The sequence below is a fragment of the Amia ocellicauda genome, chromosome 4 (assembly GCF_036373705.1).
Source record: "Amia ocellicauda isolate fAmiCal2 chromosome 4, fAmiCal2.hap1, whole genome shotgun sequence".
NCBI classification, from domain to species: Eukaryota; Metazoa; Chordata; class Actinopteri; order Amiiformes; family Amiidae; genus Amia; species Amia ocellicauda.
In genome coordinates, this window is record NC_089853.1 from 19,226,515 (window position 1) to 19,251,317 (window position 24,803).

The 24,803-nt window shown below is 47.7% G+C and overlaps 2 protein-coding genes across 5 annotated transcripts in view; one reads left to right on the forward strand and one right to left on the reverse strand.

Annotated features, from left to right (window-relative positions):
* dennd4a (DENN/MADD domain containing 4A) overlaps nt 1-4,602 on the forward strand; it is a 57,187-nt gene extending 52,585 nt beyond the window's left edge. For both annotated transcript variants that reach the window (XM_066701244.1, XM_066701245.1), the window contains one exon: nt 74-4,602. In XM_066701244.1, coding sequence (XP_066557341.1) covers nt 74-210 — 137 coding nt within the window. In that variant the 3' untranslated portion in view covers nt 211-4,602. The remainder of the gene's footprint in view (nt 1-73) is intronic.
* Nucleotides 4,603-5,038: 436 nt separating this feature from the next.
* On the reverse strand, nt 5,039-24,587 carry slc24a1 (solute carrier family 24 member 1). 3 transcript variants are annotated; one of them, XM_066701246.1, is made up of 11 exons: nt 24,273-24,587; nt 22,412-23,672; nt 18,360-18,425; nt 17,883-17,991; nt 14,573-14,623; nt 13,699-13,779; nt 8,187-8,323; nt 7,650-7,874; nt 7,233-7,322; nt 6,640-6,806; nt 5,039-6,338 (listed from the first exon to the last, which is right to left on the reverse strand). In XM_066701246.1, the coding sequence occupies exons 2-11, from the start codon at nt 23,393-23,395 to the stop codon at nt 6,089-6,091; spliced, it is 2,160 nt and encodes a 719-aa protein (XP_066557343.1). In that variant the 5' UTR covers nt 23,396-23,672; nt 24,273-24,587; the 3' UTR covers nt 5,039-6,088. The 3 variants fall into 3 exon arrangements, with proteins under 3 accessions (XP_066557343.1, XP_066557344.1, XP_066557345.1); XM_066701247.1 differs by lacking the exon at nt 14,573-14,623; XM_066701248.1 differs by lacking the exons at nt 13,699-13,779; nt 14,573-14,623.
* Nucleotides 24,588-24,803: the final 216 nt, after the last annotated feature.

The following is a 24,803-nucleotide window of genomic DNA, read 5'->3' on the forward strand; positions in this document are numbered from 1 at the left end:
TTTACCTAGCTTAAAGTAAAGTAGAGTTTGCTTTGGTGTCCATTCCCTCAGTGTCTCTTCTCCTCCCCGGCAGACGCCTTCGACAGGGAGTACAAGATGGCCTATGACCGCCTGACCCCCAACCAGGTCAAACTGACACACAATTGCGACCGGCCGCCCAGCGTGGGGGTCATGGAGTGCCGCCGGACGTTCGGAGAGCCTTACCTGTGAGCCCCCAGCCCCCTCTGCTCTGCTGCTACTGACCAACCTGCCCTGTGACCTGTGACCCCCACCGCCCCCTCCCTCCCGTGTGCGCCTGCAGCTTCAGCGGGTGGAGAGGCTGTCGGTCTGCGGGGCTCCTGTGAGTCGCTCCCTGTGCTGACGAGACGCGGCCTGTGTCCCCCCCAGCTCCCAAGAGGTGAATCTGTATGGAGATCCAGTGTGACACCCTCTCGCTGCCCCACTTCCCCCCACTTCTCCCAGATCACCGCGCCAGACTGACATTGTGAAGGAAAGCCGCTCTGTCCCACACCCTACAAAACACTACCCCTCCCTCTGCCTCTGCCAGAGATGGAGAGTCCCCTCTCACTCACGCCTCATGGGATCCCCAGGCAGGTCTGTGTGTAGACGCACAAATGCACTCCCTGCTCTCACCCCTCTCCCCTGTTGGCCTTCTTGCCCCTCTCTGTCTGTCTCTCACCTGTCTCTTGCCCCTCAACTCCTCTCACGCACACACTGCCAGCAAATACCCATCTAGGAGGGCTTCTCCAGCTCCCAAGGGTCTCCAGGCTGCTCCAGGAGAGTCGAATGAACCGCAGGGCAGGCAAACGCACGTGTTAACCCCCTCCCTGCTGGAGCAAAAGACAAGACTCAGGCAAGCAAGATGGACAGAGCCAGCTTGGGCCACAGTTGGTCCTGTTTCCTTTGACTGTTTGTTTATTTTTATTGTTGTCTCATTTTGGTTAATGACCCTGTGAGGGATTCTTGGGAGGAGTAGCTCTCGAATCTTTGTTTTGTTTTTGTTTTTTGGTCAGAATATTTCTGGACCCCCTAACAGCCTGCTATGTGTGCTAAACACTTCATAATATTGAGAGAAAATGCAACCTTACAGGCTAGTTGTAGAGAAATATAAACACAAAAACAACGAATCTGTACAGATTTTGTGGAATACAATGCAAAATGTATATAAAAGGTTCGAAATTTTATAAAATAGCATTTGTATTATAGTCATATGATACTAAGACCAATGTTGGCAATATTTTACTTAACTTCGGACACCTATTTATACAGACAGTCATTATTTATTTTGGTATGTCTGCTTTAGTTTTTATGCTGGCGATTGTAGTGGATTTTTGTTACTACCAGGGGACCTTTCCCCCTATAATTCCCCTGTTATTGTTGACTGTTGAAAAGTTGTGCATCTTTTTAATTCGTGCCGTATTTAGTCCCGCTTGATACACGAACTGAATGGCAGCTCCGTGTGGGCGAGGTGACGAGCTGAGCCTTCTCCCCTCGCCGAGAGGCTGTTCATACCCAGCGCAGTGCAGTCCCCAGTCCACCAGACTGACTTCTGTGCCCCAGTAGTTCTCCTGGATTCCCTGCTCCTGTCTGCTCAGCGTGTGCTGCGTTTCGCTCCGTGTAAGAACATGTGAGGACTCGTTGCTTTGCTACAGCTAGATATTCAGCGGTGGGGACTTTTTTTAAAAAATTGATATTTTCCCCAGGTTTTGTGCTGCAGTGGGAGCCGTTCTCCCATCACTGTGTGCCCCTCATTCACTACAAAGGACTCTGTGTGTGTCAATCACAGGTCGTGTATTTTAAAACTCTGAGGATGAAAGCTGTGGACAGCGGGCACAGGAGCGAGCGCCTGCCTGGTGAGTGGGCGGCACAGGCGGATAGCGCATCCTTGCCAGCATGTTTCTGAGCCGGGTTTCTGTAAACTCCGCACCCTATGAAATGTCCCAGAGCTCGTCCAGGCGTGTGCAATGCCTATCCACCTGGAAGGAACATGTATAACTGCACCCATTGGTGCACAAAAGTACAAAAATACTACAATTGCTAGTGTGTGTAAGCTCTTAGTTTGATTTTAGTAGCTTTATATTATTGTTCTGTTTTCAGGAAATATACCTTTTGCACTTGTTTATTCGTTACAAAGCTATATTAGAAAACCAAAAACTATTTCATATTCATACATGCCTACGTCCAAAAATGTGGTACATTGATACTCGTTTTTTAAGGCAAATTTTAAAGTTTTAAATAGTTTAAACAAATTATATGATGCAATGTTAATTTTTAATGTCATAGTAAAGCAATACTGTGAGCTTTTGTCTCTGTTTGCAAGGGCTTTATTAACCCTTTAAGCTCTTCAAAATAGAATCCAGATGTGCTGACATGCGGGTGCTCTGAAGGAAGCCCCAGCCTGCCCGTGTGACACAACACTGGCCCCATATTCCACTGTAGCCCTTACATGCCCTCACTGTATCCAGGACTATACTACACAATACTGGAATATGTTTGTGTACAGAGGGTGCTTCAGTGCACTGTACAATATGCCCACGTGTACAGAGGAAACATTTACAACATACTGCCCGAACAATATTGTACAAGCTACAGAGAGATGACGACAAAACACTGGAACACTCCTGTGTTGATACTCCTCAGTACAGGGGTACTGGCCTTCCCCAGAGCTGCTCTCTGTTTGTCAGGCTGGGGTTCGGGGTGGGACGTGTTTCTGGTGTTGTCCTTGGTGGGCCCTTGGGGGCAGTGTTTAGGGACACACTCCTTCGAGCACAGCTGGGCCCAGCCTTGACGTGTTATAATGACCAGCGATGCCAAGCTTCTCCAGCCAGGCTTGACAAGCACATTCACGAGCTCTCTGCTCAGTCTACGCGATGGGCTGGACGTGGGGCGGTCAGGGCAGGCTAACAGGTGGGGCTGCAGTTATGGTGACACATCTGTAAGAAAAGTGTCATCTGACTGCAACAAGAGGAGACTTCCACCAAGTGTGACGGAGCTTATTTTTTGTTTTCAAGGAGCATTTAAACTGATGGTTTTTGTTCCTTAGTGGCAAAGCTGAGTGTTATTAACCCCTATAAATATTCAATGTAAGTGGTACTTTTACTTTCTCTATAGATACATTTATTTATATATACATAAATATATTAAATGTTTTTTTTGTTCTGTTTTTGTTTCATATTTAATGTAATTGAAACGATGAGAAGTACATTGGTTACTTTTGCTGTTTTAAAACAGCACAGAAATGAGCTTTTATTTCAAGCGGTACAATCAATTACAATGTGGGGCGGGGGGTGGGAGGGCATTGGGGTCGTTCTGTTGTCTGGACAGAGTCGAGTCTGAATCCAGCTGAGAGTCTGAAGGAGTTGAATGATGACACCAGGAGTGCGAGTCCAGCCCTGAGTGGCATGGCTGTCCACACTGGCACTGTGGCTGTGGGGAACCCTATGGCCTCGGTGACACTCATCATTTTGGCAGAGTTCATAGACCAGCTAAAAACACTTCTCTCTCAATTCCAGATACACTATTCTTAGTTCGTGTCCGTGTGACATTTGCACCTGAGAACGTCGGTTACATGATTCACAATAAAAAGATTACGGGAGAAAAATTACATTTACATTGTGCTGCACTAAAACCTCAAAGGATTTTCCAAGTTGAAGTACTTTTGTTTGCACTAGGAGTTTGTCGCGCACTGTAGGCGAACACTCAGTCATTCTGTTCATCTCACAGCTGGCAGCCAGGTGTCCCTTGCACGCTTAATTAATTTGTTGCATGGCAACCCCAGTTTCATGTTTACCTGTCTGTACTTTTAAGCTTATGACTGGAGGTTTATGGTTAAGCAACACATACCAACATAAAGCTGAACTCGGCTTTATATCATTTTTATGTAGGACTTCTAGGTCTTCAACATTTTTCTACACAACATTTCATCCTTTAAAGGTGATGTGTCCAGCTACAGTGTGTGGCAAATTGAAGGGAAAGTGTGGTTCTGAGTTCTATGGGTTCTGTTCTGAGATGGAGTTCTGAAGGGGACGGGGAGGTTGTGTTTGGCTGTGTGGCTGCAGGAGGAGTTCCTTTTCTAGGTGTCCAATGAGAGCTGGCCACGTGGACAGACAGCTGTTCCCACTTGCCCTGGCTCCCTCGCACCTCTGGTGCCTGGCTGGGTTTGCAGTAGTGCTATGCAAAGTGTGTTGAAGCTGCTGCTTATTCAAATGTATGATGATCGTTAATATATTGAAAAGGTCTAGATTTAACCTCTCATGCCATCTGATTATTATATTTTGTTATGAGGAGTAACTGTGCATATACAGACACAGCCTGCTGAAGGGCAGTGAACACCCACAGGGTCACGATCATGTGTTTTGTACAAGACGACCTGTGACAGAAGAAAATCTCGTAACCCCGGCTCCTGTCTGGATTACTCCGGTATTTTAGGTCACTGTGAAATGTTTGTTTTGTTTTTTCTTTCTGAATTTTTCATAGTGTACCAAATGTTTACAGAACTGTACAGACAGCCAGAGTGGGTCTCGGGATGAGGGTCAGAAACGGGACTGACTGGATGTGCATGGTTGAATTTTGTAATTCTGTAAATAAACTCACTCAAACGGTCTTGTTTGCTTGTTTCGTTTGGTTGGTTGGTTAGTGGGTTTGGGGTTCAGGGTGGGAACATGTAGCCGGAAACTCCTGTGCGCTTCTCGGGTGGGCACCGGCGAGGTGCAGCACTCCTGAGCAATAACACTCGAGTGTACCAGAGTCGCTCACCTGGGTTTTGATAGTTTTTTCGTTGATTTTGTCCATCATCAGTGCCACTCACTTTAATTTATATTCAGGACTTCTGCGAGCTTGCAGTTGTCAACCTCCCCTCCTATTCTGTTGGTGTTGACAGGTTCTCCAGTCTATGTTGCCGAGCTGCAGTGTTGATCCACGGTGAGACAGATGTGGTTCAGATGGTCAGGTGATTGAGGAAGCTGTTTCTGAAACCCTGTGCACAGAGATCACCCTTAAACAACATTAAAGAAATAACTATACCAAGAAATTCCCTCAGTGCTTTGCTGGCCTGTCAGGTTTATTAATTTCTTCATTGTATTTAACAGCAAAGAAACATTCAGCCTAAAGGGCTTGAGCCAATTTCATTTCCAGAGTGAAAAAGCCTGAACACTTCACACAACAGTGGGAACAGTACAGTATTCACGGTTAACCTTCGATTCTGTCTTACTTTGAATGTGCTGTTAAAAAACAAAATGAAAAACGACAAATAGCTTAAATAAATAGCGATAAATAACACAATCTGTAAACACGAGTCAGATCCAGTTTAAGCAGACCTCCGTGCAGACTAACGTCAGGCGTAACCCTTCTGTTTCTTGGATAGACCTATTTTCTGAATCAACATGTTACACATGCATAAATAAGGGAAAGTACAAATTATCAGAATTATTTCATTAAAATATGATTTTTCACATTTCATTACCTTGTTTACCATCATTGGTGCATTAAAAATCTACTTCAACAGTGCCATACAACCTATGTTCACATTTCAGCAAAATGGAGGAGCTGCACAACAATAAGGGGTTTGATCTTTGCAGACGGTGTTAAATTACACAGAACAACCTTTGCACCTCTGTGTCTATATGAATGTCCATTTGAAGGTGTTCATCCTGAATGCTTTACAAGAAGGAAATCCTTGGTCTGCAGTTTAAACTGCCCATCACTGACCGTGTCGCTCACCACTATTTTTATATTCTTATTTACAGTCTGTAGAAATAGAAATCACAGTTATGTATATGTTATATTCATATATAACTGCCGGGCTGCCAAAGTCGAAGTTTATGTGCATATTTTATCATTGTTAAGAACAGAACAGTTGCTATAGACCTAGGAATAGGTGTAGGGGGGGTGGTAGCAGTATTTTTCTCTTCCTTTCTAAGCTCTCAGCTACAACACACAACTGCACCAAAAATGTGTTTTGGGGTTTGCTTTGGCTATTTGAAAAGGGTTTATTTTAGGTCCTGTTTCCACATGTAGGTTTTACATGTGTAGCGAGTGCGAGTGAGTGTCCAGATCTTGTGCCACGTGGGGAGCGCGGTGCCGGGCACGTTCAGATGGACACGGGGCACACGATGATGCGGTCTTCCAGCATGACGCTCACCACCAGGAACAGGAAGTAGAGGCCGAACATGGTGCAGCCCAGCAGCTTGTTCATCTTCCACTTACACACGCCGATGGAGATGATGACGAAGAGCAGCATGAGGAAGAGGAGCACGATGGCACAGAACAGCCCATTGCTGCTGACGGGCACTGGTACCAGCCCGTTAAACATCGAGAACAGCAGCCAGGGCACTGGCAGCCTGTGGGGGGTGGGGGGTGGGGGGGGCACAGCATCAGACAGGAAGAGTCACAGCACTAGCACCACCCCAGTACAGTACCAGGATATTACACACAACCTATCTGCACTTTCAGCAAATGCAAAGTCCCGGCACATTAAAGAACAATAGCAAAAGCCCTTTCTCTGCTGGGTGTATGTCTGTGAGTGTGTGTGTGCATGTGTGTGAGTGTGTGTGAGAGAGAGAGAGAGACTGTTGAACAGCAGGCCATCTCTGATGGGCGGCCAGCCAACAGGCAGGCAGGAGTCGGAGCCTCGAGACTCACCCCACAGTGATGTCGAAGATGTTGCTGCCCACAGAGCTGGACACGGCCATGTCACCCAGGCCCTTCCGCGCAACGATCACACTGGTGATGAGGTCTGGGATGGAGGTACCTGCTGCCAGGATCGTCAGGCCCATTATCTCCTCTGAGATGCCGATTGTCTCGCCCACCTGAGCCAACAGATGCACAAGAACAGTGTGACACACACAGGCAGGCACAGATGCTCACAAGTACATTCACACACATGCACACAGGCATAAGCTGGCAGAAATGCTCAAACATGCACTGGTCAAAATTAAAAAACACACTCCCACAACATACACTGTACACAAGATCAAACAGACAACAACCCACACGTCACAAACAGCAGTCAGAAGGTCTGCACACAGTTATAAACATGCTTTCTAGTGAACAGGAGCTGAAAGGCACATGGACTCTGACAGGCACCAGCTAAACAGGTGTTATGGCTGTAAATAACCCGGGGTACTATGAGATGATTCCCCCCCAGATACAGAGCCTGTTGGACTGGTATTGGAGTGCCTGCGAATCCCCACCAGGACTCCCAGGGGAGGCTGTGGGAGGAGCAGGCCGCTCACCTGGTGCGCCCACCACACCATCAGGTAGGAGAACACGGCGATCCACACAATGGAGCCCAGGAAGGTCATTGCAAAGTACTTTTTTGATGCCTATGGACAGACAGAGACAGACAGACAGACTTTCTCACTATCAAAATTCCCGTCAGACACACTCAGCTGGTTTAGTTTTATTTGCCGGTCAATGTGCACATGGCAGGACATTCTCTCTCCCTCTCTCTCTCTCTGTATGAAATGTTCCCTCTCTCTGTACGGTTTTACACAGTGGCTATTTCACTCCACGTTTTGCGTCTCATGCTGCGTTAGTGTTGCACACCGGACAGTGTGCAGTCTGGAGAATCTAAGTTCAGTCTCTCTCTCTCTCGCTCTACTTTTTTCCCGCTCCTCCTCTCTCTCCCTCAGTGGCTGTGCTCAGTTTACCGGGTTGCGGACGTCGGGGACTGTGAGCCACAGTGGGAAGACAATGGGCAGCAGGAACAGGTAGGTGGCCTGCTTGCGGTGAGTCTCGGGCCACTCCAGGGACAGCGGCTCGTCACTCTCCTCCTCCTCCTCCTCCTCGTCCTCGTCCTCCTCTTCCTCACTATCCTCGTCATCGTCACTGTCATCGTCCTCACTGCTGCCCGAGCCCCCTGAGCCTGCCGCCCCCTGGCACACACAGAGGGAGGGAGAGAGAGCAAGGAAACATCAGCAGATACACATACAGATGTGATCAAGTGAACTCAGGTTAGGGGCGTAAGAGTAAAACATCTGTTGCTACTGCAGTTTTAATCATAAGTTCTTCTTTCAAAAAACTGTAGCCAATGAAGCCGGAAAATAGTGAATGAAATCTCAATCCACCTACTCATTGATCCATCTATCTATTGTTTGTGTTTAATGCATACAATGATCGATATGAGCAGTAGTGGTCCGTCTAGTGTGTTGGAGCCGGGCAGTGTCTCTGGCGTTTCTGTGTCCTACCGTCTGCCCCTCAGGCTGCTCCTGCATCGTCTGCATCTTCTCCTCCTTGATGGGGGGCGGCTGCGAGGTGGATGGCTCAGCGGGGGGGGTCACCTGCACATTGACGGTGTTGGGCAGGTCGGTCTTGCCATCAATGGCTAATCATCAGTGAGAGGAGAAAACAACAGGGACCGCAAAATAACACACAGGTCAGAGATCTGTACACATGCACCTCTCACTCACGCGCACACACACACGCACACACGCACTCCTTCTCACTTGATCCCCAGGTGAACAGCAGAGCAGGAGTGAACGTGTATTACAGCCTAATTAGAGTACTTTGATTACTCTCAACCAGCATCAGTAGGACGTGCTAAACAGAACACTGTGTTCACTTCCAAGCCTAAAATATTCACCGTGGGGGCAAATGCTGTGATCTAATATCTGTGGTAAATGTATAATATATCAGCATCAGCATTATGTATCATATTGAGAATCCCTGCAGCTCTGGGACGTCAGACAACTGCAGAGTCCACCCTCCGCTCTCCCCCGAGCCTGCCAGGTGCTCTGTGCCGCTGGGGCTGGGCTGGGACGTGCTTGATTGCTCATTTGTAATTCATAAGGGACAAAGCAAAAGCATCATTGTGTCAGCTAACCCATTCCCCCGAGAGCTCTTGTGCACACACAAAGACAGGAAATGAAAACCAGAGGCTCGCCTGGACAAAAACACAAATAGACAGACAGTTCTTCTCATAGTCACACACTGTACCTCTCCAGCTAGGGAGCTATTCACTGACACACACACACTCAAACACACACGTGGCAGACCTGCATCCACTCTTTTTTTTTTAGATTAGTTTTCTTACGATTTTAATTAGTGGAGATTACCGTGGTTACTCCTGCCCTGAGAGGCAGTTAAACGCTTCCCTCAACAAGCAGCCAGAGGACGATCTGTGTTTAACATCAGGAGCCATGTGCAAAACAAGACCCATTCTCTTTGTTTCTCAGTACAGTACACACAAAGGTGATCCACTGCCAACTAGAATTTTTAGTATCTGAAGGGGTAGTATGCATCAGTAATAGGATGTAAAAGTATCATTTTCATCATAGTATGTCCGGTTAAATATGGTAAAGTGTGGTGTGGCATGGTAAAATACACTGATGTGTAATGTGGTGTGCTCCGGTAAAATGTCGCATTTGAGGTACAAGAAATGGAAGCCAAAGGAGTCATTTTTGCAGTCTGGAAATTGTGTGTTTCACAGGCAGGACTAGGGCCAGCCCTGGTTACTGTTTACTGCCTCATGAAAAAGCCTAAACACACATCTGAATTTCTACCCTGTGCAAACACAGCCAAGTGAACATCTGGGATGAAAGGAATCCTGTGCTGTCAGTCAGAAGAAACAGGTGCTGGCTTGTGATCTTTGGTAGAGGGACAGAACTGCACAGCACTGCTTCAAATTAAAACTGCTACAAATGCATTTTGTTTTGTCCGTTTTAGTTTGTATGCCTTTTATTTTCCAGTTTGAGATACATCTGCATGGATGTTTTTGCAGTGATGAGTTTTGGATTACTGCTGGGTAAGGTACTGCGTAGTCCTCTCTAATGTCTAGTGTTGCATGGTGAAGCTGGACTCGGTGGGAGGTTTACGTAGCACCGCACTGATACTGTGAAAGTAAGTGTTAACATGCTTACATTGAGCCCACTTTTAATTACATACCTTTAGCTACAGGTAGAAATGTCTAACCATAGAATATGCACACTGCAGACGTATCACAGGCGATTAATGCGATTAATCCGCGAGAACACATGATTTATATACAGGGTTATTTTGCGTTGTGACTGATTGTAAACTCTGATTGAAAATGAAAGGAGGCAAGCACGCATTTAAATGGCACTACTGATCACCTCCGAAGCAGCAGCAGCACTTAAAGCCCTGATGTCAGTCCAATTTCAGAATTCACAAGAGCCTCAAGAGTGAATTGCCTGCAAGACTGAAGAATCTCATTAGGGTCTCAATATGTGCCCGGCTGCAGTCAGAGAAAACTCGGTGGCACTTGTTCAGGACAAATGAAAGTGCTCTTTGGTGATCTGACTGTCATATCCTTGGTGCTCCTAATCTTGCAGGGTTGAATGCTGTTCGTTTTTCACAACTTTTTTCCAGCACAAGAGATCTTTAGTTATTTTTCTCTCCTTACAAAAAATATATATTTTGAAGCATATAAATCAAATAATGAATCATCATTAACAATTTTTGCCACTATAATGGTATTGTTTGACATGATAAAATCCAGATCAGATTTTTTTTGTCTTTAAATCAGTGTTTGTTGGCAATGTGAGTTTTCCTTTTGCACTTACATTGTTCATCTTCTTCACTCAGCAGTCTTGACCATTCCTGGTTTATCATGTGTGGTCAGATGCTTGGTATGGTATGGGACGGACGGTACATTTAGGGTACAACTGCTGAGTGGGATTGTTCCTGCATTCTCCACCATATGTTAGAAAACAACCTTGTTCTGTGCTCTTTATGTTATTTCCTATCTTTATAGACTCTTCTGCAATATATAAGAAGTGACATACACCAGTACAAGATGGTATGTCATAAGCTGTGCTTTAAATGTTCATAGTCCGGGTCAAATAGCAACAGGTCGGTACACAAAAAGGATTCTCATACAAACAAAAGTCAAACAAGAAAACACTAGAAACAATATATAGACCCAGTACAGGACTTACTTGTATCTCCCACACTAAAGATCAAACACTTCCTTATTAGAGGAACCCACCCCAATCAGCAACAGGTGTGTGGCATACAGGTGGCAGTCCTGCTGACTGTCATCTGTACAGACCCAGTTTTCTTGGGTCCTGTAGGCTATTTGGTGTTCACCATTTTAATTGCCATGAACAAATTAAAAGACAGTTTAAAGACACAGTGTCCTCTATCTTGGGTATAGGCTCCTGAGCAGTTGTGCCCTGATGTACCTCCATTCCCGTACCATAACAAGCAACTTACCACACATGTTGTTGTTGTTGTTTTTAGCACATCTCAAAGGTTATTAAATCATTTGTCTCAGAGTTCTCTCATTTCAGTTTATAAAAATATATACAGTGAGGGAAAAAAGTATTTGATCCCCTGCTGATTTTGTACGTTTGCCCACTGACAAAGAAATTATCAGTCTATAATTTTAATGGTAGGTGTATTTTAACAGTGAGAGACAGAATAACAGCAAACAAATCCAGAAAAACGCATTTCAAAAAAGTTATACATTGATTTGCATGTTAATGAGGGAAATAAGTATTTGATCCCCTATCAATCAGCAAGATTTCTGGCTCCCAGGTGTCTTTTATACAGGTAACGAGCTGAGATTAGGAGCTCTCTCTTAAAGGGAGTGCTCCTAATCTCAGCTCGTTACCTGTATAAAACACACCTGTCCACAGAAGCAATCAATCAATCAGATTCCAAACTCTCCAACATGGCCAAGACCAAAGAGCTGTCCAAGGATGTCAGGGACAAGATTGTAGACCTACACAAGGCTGGAATGGGCTACAAGACCATCGCCAAGCAGCTTGATGAGAAGGTGACAACAGTTGGTGCGATTATTCACAAATGAAAGAAACACAAAATAACTGTCAGTCTCCCTCGGTCTGGGGCTCCATGCAAGATCTCACCTCGTGGAGTTTCAATGATCATGAGAACGGTGAGGAATCAGCCCAGAACTACACGGGAGGATCTTGTTAATGATCTCAAGCCAGCTGGGACCATAGTCACCAAGAAAACAATTGGTAACACACTACGCCGTGAAGGACTGAAATCCTGCAGCGCCCGCAAGGTCCCCCTGCTCAAGAAAGCACATGTACAGGCCCGTCTGAAGTTTGCCAACATCTGAATGATTCAGAGGAGAACTGGATGAAAGTGTTGTGGTCAGATGAGACCAAAATCGAGCTCTTTGGCATCAACTCAACTCGCCGTGTTTGGAGGAGGAGGAATGACCCCAAGAACACCATCCCCACCGTCAAACATGGAGGTGGAAACATTATGCTTTGGGGGTGTTTTTCTGCTAAGGGGACAGGACAACTGCACCGCATCAAAGGGACGATGGACGGGGCCATGTACCTTCAAATCTTGGCTGAGAACCTCCTTCCCTCAGCCAGGGCATTGAAAATGGGTCGTGAATGGGTATTCCAGCATGACAATGACCCAAAACACATAGCCAAGGCAACAAAGGAGTGGCTCAAGAAGAAGCACATTAAGGTCCTGGAGTGGCCTAGCCAGTCTCCAGACCTTAATCCCATAGAAAATCTGTGGAGGGAGCTGAAGGTTCGAGTTGCCAAACGTCAGCCTCGAAACCTTCATGACTTGGAGAGGATCTGCAAAGAGGAGTGGGACAACATCCCTCCTGAGATGTGTGCAAACCTGGTGGCCAACTACAAGAAACATCTGACCTCTGTGATTGCCAACAAGGGTTTTGCCACCAAGTACTAAGTCGAAGGGGTCAAATACTTATTTCACTCATTAACATGCAAATCAATTTATAACTTTTTTGAAATGCATTTATCTGGATTGTTTTGTTGTTATTCTGTCTCTCACTGTTAAAATACACCTACCATTAAAATTATAGACTGATCATTTCTTTGTCAGTGGGCAAACGTACAAAATTAGCAGGGGATCAAATACTTTTTTCCCCCACTGTATATATATATATATATATATATATATATATATATATATTAATGCAAAGTAAGTTTTCGTATATAAGTTAATCAGTCTTTGTGTGTGTGTGTGTGGCAATAGGATTAACAAAATTGCCAAATCCATAACTCTCAACAACCATTTGGAATGAGAAAATAATCCAACTTGACAAATGATTTAAAACTCTCTTCCTCACTGATTTTTCATGCCAGCAGGGTCCTGATTCTAAAGCAACAGGGGTTAGAAAGCCATGCCATTGCTACAGATTTCTGTAAGTGGTTAAATGCAATATGGTGCATGCTCGGAATCTTTTTGCAGCCACCTGAAGATTGCAGCAAAATGAGTGATTTAGTCAGAAACATCATTGGCAATCTAATTAATACGTGCCACCCTACTAGTCCTACTGTCTGATGACCAGCTCACGGCTGCATCTGTTGACTTTGTGTCAGTACTATTTGCTCACAGTTTATCTCTCCATTCTCCATCTTTCTTTCCTGAACTCCGCTGTGCTTTTCCCAGGGTCACACTTCAGTGAACGCTTCTAAAGGGAAACCCACAAGGGAAGTCAACACGGGAAGCTGACTGTGACACGTGGCCTCTGACACACTGTGGACCAGCAAGTGACATCAGCACCGCAAACTCCAGGTGAACTGCGGGTGTGCACGGACTCCAGGCAGCCTTCTCTACAGACAATGACTTCACACAAATAAAGCTGGGCAGCACTGGACAGCTGAATAACACAGCACTATGGTAGGGAAAGAAAACTCACACTGAACAACGTACACAGTGGGGGGCAGGAGCGTGCGGGCCCCGGCGGGAGAGGGGCACCCCGCTGCCTGTCTGGCTCACCTTCGGATTTTGCTCGTCCTTTGCTCTCGGCCTTCCCCCTGGCCATGCTGTTCATGATCTCAGCTTTGTCCTTAAACTTCGCTGCAAATGAGAAAAAGTAAACGTAGTCGAGACTCGTGTCAAGCGCCTCTCAGAACCATGTGATAAATACGCAATGCCCACTGCACACCACGGAATGCAACACCACAACACAACACAACACCAAACGTCTCCACACAACACAGGCAGCGCAACACAGGGGACGCAAGACTGTCACTGGAAATACAATACATAAGAATCACATTTCATTTTTTAAATGAAAAAAATTGAAATGAATGCAGATGGAACACACTGGATAGCATTCTGCCATTTTTAGGAATTCCTGCCTCATTCCCTCACAGCCCGTCTCGGAATCTGCGGGTGGGTCTGCAGAAAAGCAGGGTCTACTGCCCATCGGAGGCACCACAAGAGATTCAGGTCACAGCACACCAACACACAGCACACCGCACACAGCTCAGCTGAGCACGCAGAGCACAGCACACACTGCTCTGCCCTCACAGACCTTACCTTTCCCCTGACCTGAACTGTTGGGTTTGACGTCCCCATTAAAGGCTACCTCTGGAGGTCATTCACAAAGACCCTCAACATTAAGACTTCACTCCACTAAGATGAAATGCAAAACTAACAATAAACGCAGCCAGTACACATGGAAGCGTGGAAACTGAAGCCACACGTTAAGTAAACATGCAAACACACACACATGTATATGCCAATCACATGCAGAAATCTCAAAGTGTTTTGTTTTTAGTGATATGAAAACACAGGGACGTGAGTAGGTAGTGACAGTGATGGAGCACAGGTGGAGGGCATGGCTTGCTGTAGGCCCAGCTCTTACCTGGCCTGGTCTTGCACTCTGAGGATTTTACCTCCCCGTTAAAGATGGAATCTGAAGGGACAATAGAATACAGCCACAGTGAGAAGACTGCACAGCGTCCCCACACACCGGCACACAGCACAACTGAGTGCAACTGAGCACACGGTGCAGTCAAGGAATCCCTGCAATTGCCGTTTTTTCCAGTTGTGCATGACCCAGTCCTGCTGAATTCCTTACTGACATGAGGGCTGCAGACATTGCTGATACGCTGGCCAGGTTGTGACCCTGTGACCCCTGTACTTGCAGAGTCACGGATCCCAGGACCCTGTAGCAGCAGCGAGTCTCAGGCATCAGTCATGCCTGCTTTGCCTCTCTCTGTAGCTCACCACTATCTCTATGGGACCCAGCTGACACCAGCCACCTCTGGGCCTCTCTTCCTGTCACTGAGCATATACTGGTCACTTCAGCAGTGCTGGCAGCCTCAGGCCCCCTGCCTATCGAGCTAAAGAGATTGGGCTCAGAGTACATTGGCTGTCATCCAGCTTTCATGAGCTCTGCGCAAAGCTGCTTAAGGAGCAGAAGCTCCGAGCAATCTACCTGCCTGTCAGTGGGCAGGGCTGAGGACAGGCTGAAGGTCACTTCCAAACTGGGGGGAGGGTGGATCTACGCTGCTGTGGGTTCAGCATGGGTCACGACCCCGACCCAGCTGACCCCTAGCCTAGTGTTATCAGGGGACAGGATACACTGGACAGTCAGGAGGCCCTCTGTCTGCAGCCAGCTGCAGGTCACCAATCGACGTCCACAGACAGCACCACAGACAGCTCAGCCCAGGGCAGCAGAGAGCCAGCTGGCTCAGGTGGTCTCACTGCAGCTCCCGGAGACCAGGCCTCCTGCACAGAGCTGTGGTCCCTGTGCTGTAGTAACGCTGACCAGTTTCCACAGCCACATCATTCTCAGACCTCATTGTCACACATTGTCAGTAGCATGGAAACACAGAACACTTAAAAAAATATATATAAAAAAATCAGGATCAAAACTTAAACCCCAGTTCGGCCCCCCATACACCTCAGGGAAACCATGCAGCTCTCTGACCACCCCCCCAGACCATTGATGGACCAGTATAAAGATTGATATACATAGAGGTATTTATCTGCTTAGTAGCAATCTCTACTTAACTCATTTGGAGCAGCGCTCCATTAATCCCTGCGACTGGGAGAAGGGCAAAAGGGACTCCAGCCTGACACACATTTCAGTCACCATGCTCATGTTTGAAAACCCACCACTTAGGAAAACAGCCAGGTAATTCAAAAAGTGTGTGTGTGCATGATGGGGTTTTGGATAAGCTGTGAGTGCTGGGTGCTGTCTGGATCTGTTTTTTCTCCACAGCTGGGGCCTTAATGCAGTACAGGGGATTCTCTAGTGACCCTCGAATGGAAGCAGTGAACAGATTGGTCAGCGCCTCAGTTCTACCAGTGTTGGGGCTTGTTAATTTGGTTAATTTAACTTGGTAAATGGGTCCTTGTCATATTGCTGCAGGCCGAACTGTGTGTTACCTAACGGCAGTTCCTCCACTGTGATCAATCCAGTGCCTCAGCTGAGAAGGTCACTCTCAGACCTGGTAGACCGGCTGCACGGCCCCTTATTCATAAGACTGCTGAAGATATAAAGATATCAACGTCTCATCCTCTGGTTAGATGTCTTATAGGATATCTTAGAACAGACAGCGCCATGTCCTTCTCCAGCACTGTTTAAACACACTCTCTGGTCTGTAAATGGTCAACGCCGAAGCACAATGTATCATATCACTGCCGCCCCCCAAGGGTAGTGCTCTCCCACTGCTCACCCCATTGCTCAGGCAGAGACTACCTGCAGCACTCCCAAAACACAGCACTCCAGTTCACATCTCATTCTGTTCAAGGGACCAGCCCAGTGCCTACTGGACAAGCAATGAGTACTCAGCTCAGATCCCTGACCACAGCGCAGTGACGGCGCACTGAATCGCACCCGCGGGACGAGCACAGCACCCTCAAACCTCCAGTGAAACACCAGCTCACACAAATACATTCACATCTCTGCATTTCCCACAGTGTGACGGCTGGACACTCACAGGGCATCTAGTGCAAAAATCAATCATTCTAAATGGAAAAAATATGATATGATCAGAATGCAACTTTGTGGAGTGGTAGTCTAGTTGTGTGCAGCTTGTGCATTATAATTGTCTGTCAGTGTTAGTGCAGGGCCACTTACCGTATAATGGTCATGCCAGTCAGTGAATGGGTGTATTGACCAGTCCGGGTGTGTGTGTGTGTCTGTCCGGGGCAGAGCCGGGAGGGGCCGCGGGGGCACTGGACCCTGCTGAAATCTGACTGCCCCCCCCCCGAGTGCCCCCCCCGAGTGCCCCCCCAGTCTTACAAAATTTGAGTATATGTCATAGTCAGTTTCCCATTCATATTCTAGACAATGGGGTACGCTAATTTATTTTGCAAAAGTTGTCCTTTTTCTGTGTGTGTACTGTACAGCAAGAATCCAGGTGAGAAAGAAGTTATGAATTGAACACACTGGTGTTGCTGCTGTTGCGCTCTGCTCTCCGCTCCACGCAGGCTCACAGCCACAGATACACTACAGGTTAGTTTCAAGACAGGACAATTTATGGTGAATCAATCGTTTAAATACTCTTGCTGTGCTGAATTTTATTTCTGCTACGACACAGACCATTAAATGAATGGTGATAGCTGAGCTACACTAGTTTAAGTTTACCTTACATCCAGTTTTTACTGGACTTTTCCTCTTTTTCTGTCCACTGAGCTACAGTCCCGGGCTCATGTTTAACCCTTCGGCTCCAGCGGCGCTGCAGTTCGATCATAGAATATTGATGCGTGAGATGATAGTGTTAGTGACGAGCCTTTTTAAACAACTATTGGTGAGACGAGTGGAGAAATTGTCTATATTTGTCCATTTTGTAAATGGCCATACAGTATCACTTGTCTATTGTGTTAATGTCAATTTTAAAATAATTTTGTCACTAGCAAATGGTAGCAAATATGGTGGTACATTTTAATGAATTGCCAAGCTTTTCCTTGTAATTTGCTTCAATCTTAGCTTACAAACTGAGGGAGCATGCCCCCGGACCCCCTAGCACACGTCGGCCCCTCTGTAATAATCATGGCCCCCTTATGGCCCCCCAATTTTCAAAATCCTAGAATCGCCTCTGGTGTCTGTGCTCCCAGTAAGGGTGTTAATATACTGCCCATGTATGTGTCGGCCCCTGGGTCAGTGAGGGTGCTCTGCCCGGTCACCGTCCTGCTCCCCAGCGCAGCGGGGCTTCCCTCACCTTCCCCCAGCGGGTCCAGCGTGTGGATCATCAGCTGGAAGATGGTGTTTCGCATGGTGCTGTTGTGCAGCGAGGCCGAGCTGCCTCCTCTCTGTAGGGTGGGCCGCAGCTGGGGGATAGAGGAGGAGCAACAGGGTCAGGACTACAGTTTAACAAAACCTAGTCTACATGAGGAACATTTCCAGCAAGCAAAGGTCTAACCAGAGTCCTGTCCTGCCATTAAAAAGGGATCGTGCTCAATTTAGAAGAGCAGCTAAACCGACCACCAGCGTTTGCATTTCCCATCCGTCTGTTGGCAACTGTTTTACAAGTGGTGAATAATGGAAGATAGTTTCTCAATGGCTGAGCAGCGTTATGGAACGGGGATTTAAACAGTTGCCAGCCTTTCTCACAGAGCTGCAGCAGGGAGCCACCAGATTGGTGGGTTGGTTGGAAGCGTTAGGGGATGGATGGAGAGAGGCCATCCTGCCTACTTACCTTCAGCCTGTTTCTGTCCTCAGGGGGCGGGGGCAGGGCTGCCTGGGTGGCCGGTGACTCGTCGCTCTGTGGATGACAGGGGGACAGTAGATTACACAAGGCCCAGGAGAGCGCAGGATGTCCTGCAGCACTGGGCTCCAGCGCCACTCACAGGGCCTCCCACTGTGCTTCGTTTGATTTTGCTTCACCACAGGGAAAGGCAGGCCCAGGATAACCCAGTATCTTCAATGCCACTTACAATTGTAGCTTATTTCCACTGCTTTCTGCCATAGAAGAAGAGAGGGGAGGGGGACACAAATTGACACCAACAGCCCGGAGCACCAAAATTCACAGGTTTGTTAAAGACACATCAAAATTGTTTAGCTGTAGTTTCTGGAAGGATTGTCTTTCTCTTTCTCTCTTTTTTTGTTGTCTCTTCCTCATTTCCTCTCACTGATTCACTCACCATTCAATCATAAGCTCTCTCTCTCTCCCTGTCTCTCAGTTTGTCAGGGTAGAAAATGAAATTAAGAGTACCAGACGTGCTGTAATCAGCTGAAGAGTTCTTCAGTGATTTGTAATTTAGCTCTTCCAGTCATGACAATTACGCTCCGCACCCGGGGGCTTGTGCGTGGCTGATTGCCTTTGATAATTCAGAAAAAGGCGACAGCAGGAAGAAGAGGTTAAGGCTGCAGCTGACTACGGAGAGACGTGCTCTCAAGTGCCCTGAGTAGCCGGCACAGAAGGACTCTGCGACAGGAGGGCATGTTGGAAATGCATTGGAACAGCGTTGGCTTCTGCATGACTGATTGGCTTCTCTGTCCACTGATGGCGGCCAGCTTCCACAACAGGCACTTGCAGCTCCTATGCAAGGTATATGAGGACCGTTAATCCTGAGCGGACAGACAGGCCCAACTGAGCCATGGCAGGCTGTGGTGATTGCAGGATAAGGGTGATCTGCAGGAGTGAGACGGTGCAGAGCAGGGGGCAGGGACAGAGGCCAAGCTGTGGCACAGCAGACCACCACTCCCCAGGCCGGCCCGTTCAACTGGCTTCGATCTCTTTGCCCTGTTGACGTTTTCACGTATTTTGTGCCCGATTGTTTCTGTTCAGCGCTCTGATGCCAACTGCTATGTGGCTCTCTGGAAAAATCCTGAATTTTTCAATAGCGATGCTCGTCCAGTCCCTGGTACTCTTCCGCCTGGACTAATGCAACTGCCTCCTGCCCGGCCTGCCTGCAACTACTACCCGCCCGCTCCAGCTCATCCAGAACTCTGTGGCTTGTCTGGTATTTTCTCTCCCCCGATTCGCTTCCTCCAGAGCCGCTCCTTCTCATCCCTGGCCCCTAAGTGGTGGGATGACCTTCTCACTGAAGTCAAAACAGCAGAGTCCCTGACACATCTTTTTAGACTCTATTTGTAAGTTAGTCATTCATTCTCCTGTAAGATTGCACTTTACAATGTTTTATCATACTACTTGCCTTGCGTTACTAGTACTCGTAGGAAAGAGTTGTCCGCCCTGAGCAGGTTCAGCCCTTTGGGTTTGGTCTTTGGTGTGGTCTGAAGCCTCCTACCAGCCTCTCAAGCTAAAGAACAGTGGGATCAGCATCTGTCACACTATTTATGCCACATAAGTGCTAAAAACTAAATCCTGGATCATTACAAAAGGTTTTCTATTCATTAAATTGTACTAAACAGCTCATAGCATAGCTATTTCCATTCCAGAAGCAGTGACCCTGTAAATGCACACAGTTTTGCTTCAATGTCACACTGTCAATAGTCCATTATCAACCAACCCCCACACCATAATGGCTAATAAATTACATTTCATCCCAGTTATGCATGAGTGCGTATTTAAACAAGGTTGGCATGGATACAGCGCTAAAGCTGTAATTTTCTGCATCCTCCTAAATATTAGAGTGAAAGGCAGCCATCTGAGCCTGGAAACCTCAGTAAGGAAATTGAGAACTGCAGTTTGTGAAAATGCGGCAGGGTGTGTGTTGTGCTGTACTAGAGAGCGAGGTCTGTTGTGAATCTCCCCCCAACAGGGACATCCTGTCCTGAGAGCCGGGAGCCTGGGTCGGTAAGAAGCCCCTGCACGCCCCAACACTAGAAAACTCGGTTTAGCCCTGTGGGGGGTCTTTACCACACCGCAGAGCAGCAGCTTTTCTTTCAATCACATTAAAACACATTATAAGTGCAGTATATAGCACTTTTACCATTTAGTCATCTTTGTGGGAGAAAAGCCCCTCACTGGCTGCTGGATTAGGAGCTGCACTGTGGGGATCAGCTTTGGCCCAGTAAGGACAGTAGTGAAAGTTATTATGCTAGGCAAGGTCACAGTGTTGCAAGCCAGCGCCTGTGATAGCTCACATATGCAGAGCCCAGCGCTGCCCAACTGCCTCGGGGGTCTTCTGCTGGGCACTGGCCCATGAACCTGAAAACTAGGACCCCTGTGACGTCCCGGCTGCCCGTGTGTTAAATTTGACTGATCTGATTTGTGTTAGAACACTGAAAATCAGCCACAATCACTGCTTAAAAACAAACTTGTAACTGCAATTGGGTGAAAAATACTGGAGACAGAACCTGGAGTGGTCCGAGCCACACAGTTTATATCACCTCCACTCCAATGTAAAGCACAGAGAGCTGTAGCTGGTTGTCAAAATGTCTGCACCTTAGTGTCTTTAGTTGCTTTTTAAAAAAAAAGATGATTGATTGCAAAGGAATATCAACAGGAAATCAAAACACTGAGAAAAGAAAAGCATAAATCCCTGCCAATGGACCCCCTGTCCTGACCTGTGTTGGCTCAGGAGTGGTCGACTCAAACCCTTAGAGCTCCGCCATCTACCCAAGGCTCACCTGGCCGTCCCGTAGCACCAAGCTGGCGGCAGACAGAGTGAGCTGTGTAAAAGCTGAATCACTGAAAACTGGGAGGTTAAATCACAGTGATATGGACAACAATTTCAAAATGAATTAAAGTTTTAATTTGTAAGCCATAGAAGGTTTGTTGACTCTTCCCCAGGCGGTGCACCGCAGATGGCTGATTCCAGCGGGCTCTCCCACTCCTCCAAGACACCTGGGAGCTCTCTCACTTCCTCTAATTGAAGACTACCATGCAGACACAGGTTTCCCATTACCTGGAGGACTGAGGTTAATTAAACAGCCCCAGCTACCATAATGTTTAAACATGGCCTGCGACTGCCTGGCTTGATGTTTACACCACAGCAAAAAACCCAACTGCACATGTATATTTTATGTTCTTAATTGTTTTATTTTTTCTTGGACTTTAACTACAAAAAACAAAAATCTGATTATAAAAAAACTGAAAAGGAAGTTTCTTAATTTCTGTTGTGCCTGTACTGATGACTGCTCCCTGACAGAGACCCGGCCTCCCTCCCACACTGCGTTCATATTACTGTGAACCTGTGTCCCAGTGGCTTATCACAATGAATGAAGGTCAGGTAGAGGCAGGATTAGAGGCAGACAGAATTATACACCAATGTGACTTGGTATGAGATGTTGCATAACAGGGAGATCGACAGAGAGAAAGAGAGAGGGAAGAAAGCCACAAGCCACAAAAGCGCAGGTCCTCTGGCTCCCTCGCTGCCCTATTCCGTGTGCTGGACTGGAGCAGTGAGGTGGTGGGACCACAGAGAGGCACAGAGACAAGATCTGTGCAGCTAACGTATCTGCGCAGCCTGTGTGAGGCCGTGGCACAGACAGCTGCAGTTCCTCACATTGTGCCCGATACATTCTGTGTTCTGTCCTTATGCAGCTCCACAGTGATAGCTCTGTTGCTGAGTGTTAATAGCAAATATATATTGGATTTCTTTATTAATAAAAATGTAACATTTTTCCCAACGACTCCCCAAAATGTACCCGGTTTCTTCCTGGGTCGTGCATGGACAGCTGTCCTAAAAAGCCATCATATGCACAATGTTGTGTGGCAACTGCACTGCAAGCCTTCCCACTTATGCTTTGAGTTACAGAAACAAAGCTGGACCTCGCCACAACATAAAGAAAGAAAGAAAGAAAGAAAGAAAGAAGAGAGGGGAGTAATAAAGGAACACAGACCTGCTCAGGCTCCTCCAGGGCGATGACTTTGACGATGCTCTTGTGCTTGTTGAGCTGTGTCTTGAAGGCACGCTCGAGCTGCACGTTGAACTTCATGAAGAGCACGTATGAGGCGTAGCCGGTCACCAGCAGCAAGCTCTCCCACCACATGATGGTGTTGTCCAGGAAGAAGACGATGAGCATGATCAGGTCCAGGATGTAGAAGGACACGTCCCGGAACAGCGGCCACCAGGTGAGGTGTAGGACCTCGCGGGAGAACAGCGCACACATGCCGATCACGAACAGGATGTTGAAGACAGCCGAGCCCACAATGGTGCCGATGCCCACGTTGCTGTGTGATATGAAGACGCCGATGAGCGAGGTGAACAGCTCGGGCGCCGACCCCCCTGCCGCCATGAATGTGGCCCCCGCCACGTCGTCGGAGATGGCCAGCTTGTCGGTGATCACGCCCAGTGCGGGCACGAAGAACTCATCACACACGATGGCCAGGGACACAAACATGTAGATCATGCCGAAGATGTGCAGTGCCACCCAGCCCTGCCTCCTTTGCTGCACTGAGAAGATGTCCTGAGGGTACTCCGCCTTCATGTGGGGTGCTCCGCCATGGGGGGGAACGGTGGTGTTGGCTTGGGGGGTGGTGGTGTTGGGCAGCAGGCTCAGCATGGCTGGCACAGTGGGCCGGGGCTCTGGGTCCACATAAATGCAATGCCTGATATTAGTCCGGTTGGTGGTGGTCATGGCTGCTGACACCGCTGCATGGGTCGTTGTTTCAGTCAGGTTCTCCACTTCTGTTTGGTTGGGAAGCTCCCTGAGCTGCAGCCCCAGCTTACTGTCTCCCTCCACCCCCAGGGTGCCCCCAGCCTGCCAAGGCTCCAAGGCCCAGGGGCTCCTGATGGACAGCTGGTAGAGGCAACAGAGCAGGACCCCCACCAGGAGGAACAGGATCCGGTTCCACTGCAGCCTCTTTCTCCTGGACAAATACATCCCCCCGCCCTCCCTGTCCTGGACTGCTGTGATCGGGATTGCTGTCAGTGGTGTTTCCAGTGCATCAAATGTGTGGGTTTATACAAGTGCGATTCCAGTGTCTGGACCCATTAAAGCTTCTTTTGCAGCCTTCAGAAAATGTTGCAATAGAAAAGGGAAAACAACAACAACAATAAGACAACAACTCCGTGGTTCAAACACACCCCTCCCCCAGGGCTTCCTCTCATCTCATCCTCAGAGGCCGGGTCCACATTCCCGCTGGGCGGCACGGACGGACCTGTTGAACAGAGAGCCATCAAACTGTTAGAACAAGCGCCTCCAGCCCTGTGGCGCCGCGCTGCGGGCTGTCTCCACGGCCGGACTGTGCTCGCCATCAAAGCGCATCGCTGTCCTTCAAAGCGCCCGAGGTGGAGGACAGGGACACCTGTTACTATGACTACACACAGCATCCTGCTCATCCTGCCAAACGCGCCCCGGAGAGAGAGAGAGAGAGAAACCTCCTGAACTGGACCCAGCGGCGCGTAAACCCAGAGCCCCCGTCCCCAGGCTCCCCGGGGAAAACGCACGGATACACGGACAACAACGACTCGGCCCTTTCGCCAGTGAAAAACGGGGAGATGGGAAAAATTCGGGACATGAACACTTTAATCTCAAACTCGCAAAACACATATAAACACACAATGAAAAACACTGATCTTCTTTTTAATTGATGCTATTATTGTTATCACTACTATCGTGTAAGATATGGCAATACATGTGTTAATATCAAACTATATTAACGCGGCACAATAGCTAATTAGACCACACACACACAAAAAAAAAACATTACACTTTCAATTTGCAAGTCGAGTTGTAGGTGAGTGATAAACCAACTTACATACAACGCAGCGGGCGTCCTGTGACCGCTCTGCCGGCAGTGAGAGCCCTTCCCCGGCGCGCTGGGAGGCGAAGTGGCGCAGCGCTGCGGTCAGAGCGGCGGATAAACGCTGCCCACTCAGCGACAGGACGCCGCGCAAGACATCCGCTCCGTGGATCAGCACCACACCTGGAGCCTCTTAAGAGGATTAGGTGCTATCTGTGACACTCTCATTATCTCTGAAAACATGCCCATTTGTTTCTTTCTCTGACACACACGCACCTCGGCTCCCTCGCCGGCAGGGACCCGGGCAGCGCGGATGTGACCCGGGTTTAACGGGCGACTGTGGCAGAGTTGCCGTGCAGTGCCAGCCAGACACAGTTTATGCGATTATAAACTGAGCAGGTGTAATCCTCCTCTCAAACTAGGCACGGGAAATTGCTCAAACACAAACCAAGACCCAGGGAGGAGCCACACTGATTTGGCACAGACACGCACAGTTACAATGTTACTAATTGTGTTGTATCCTAAGTGACTGAATGAAATCATTAA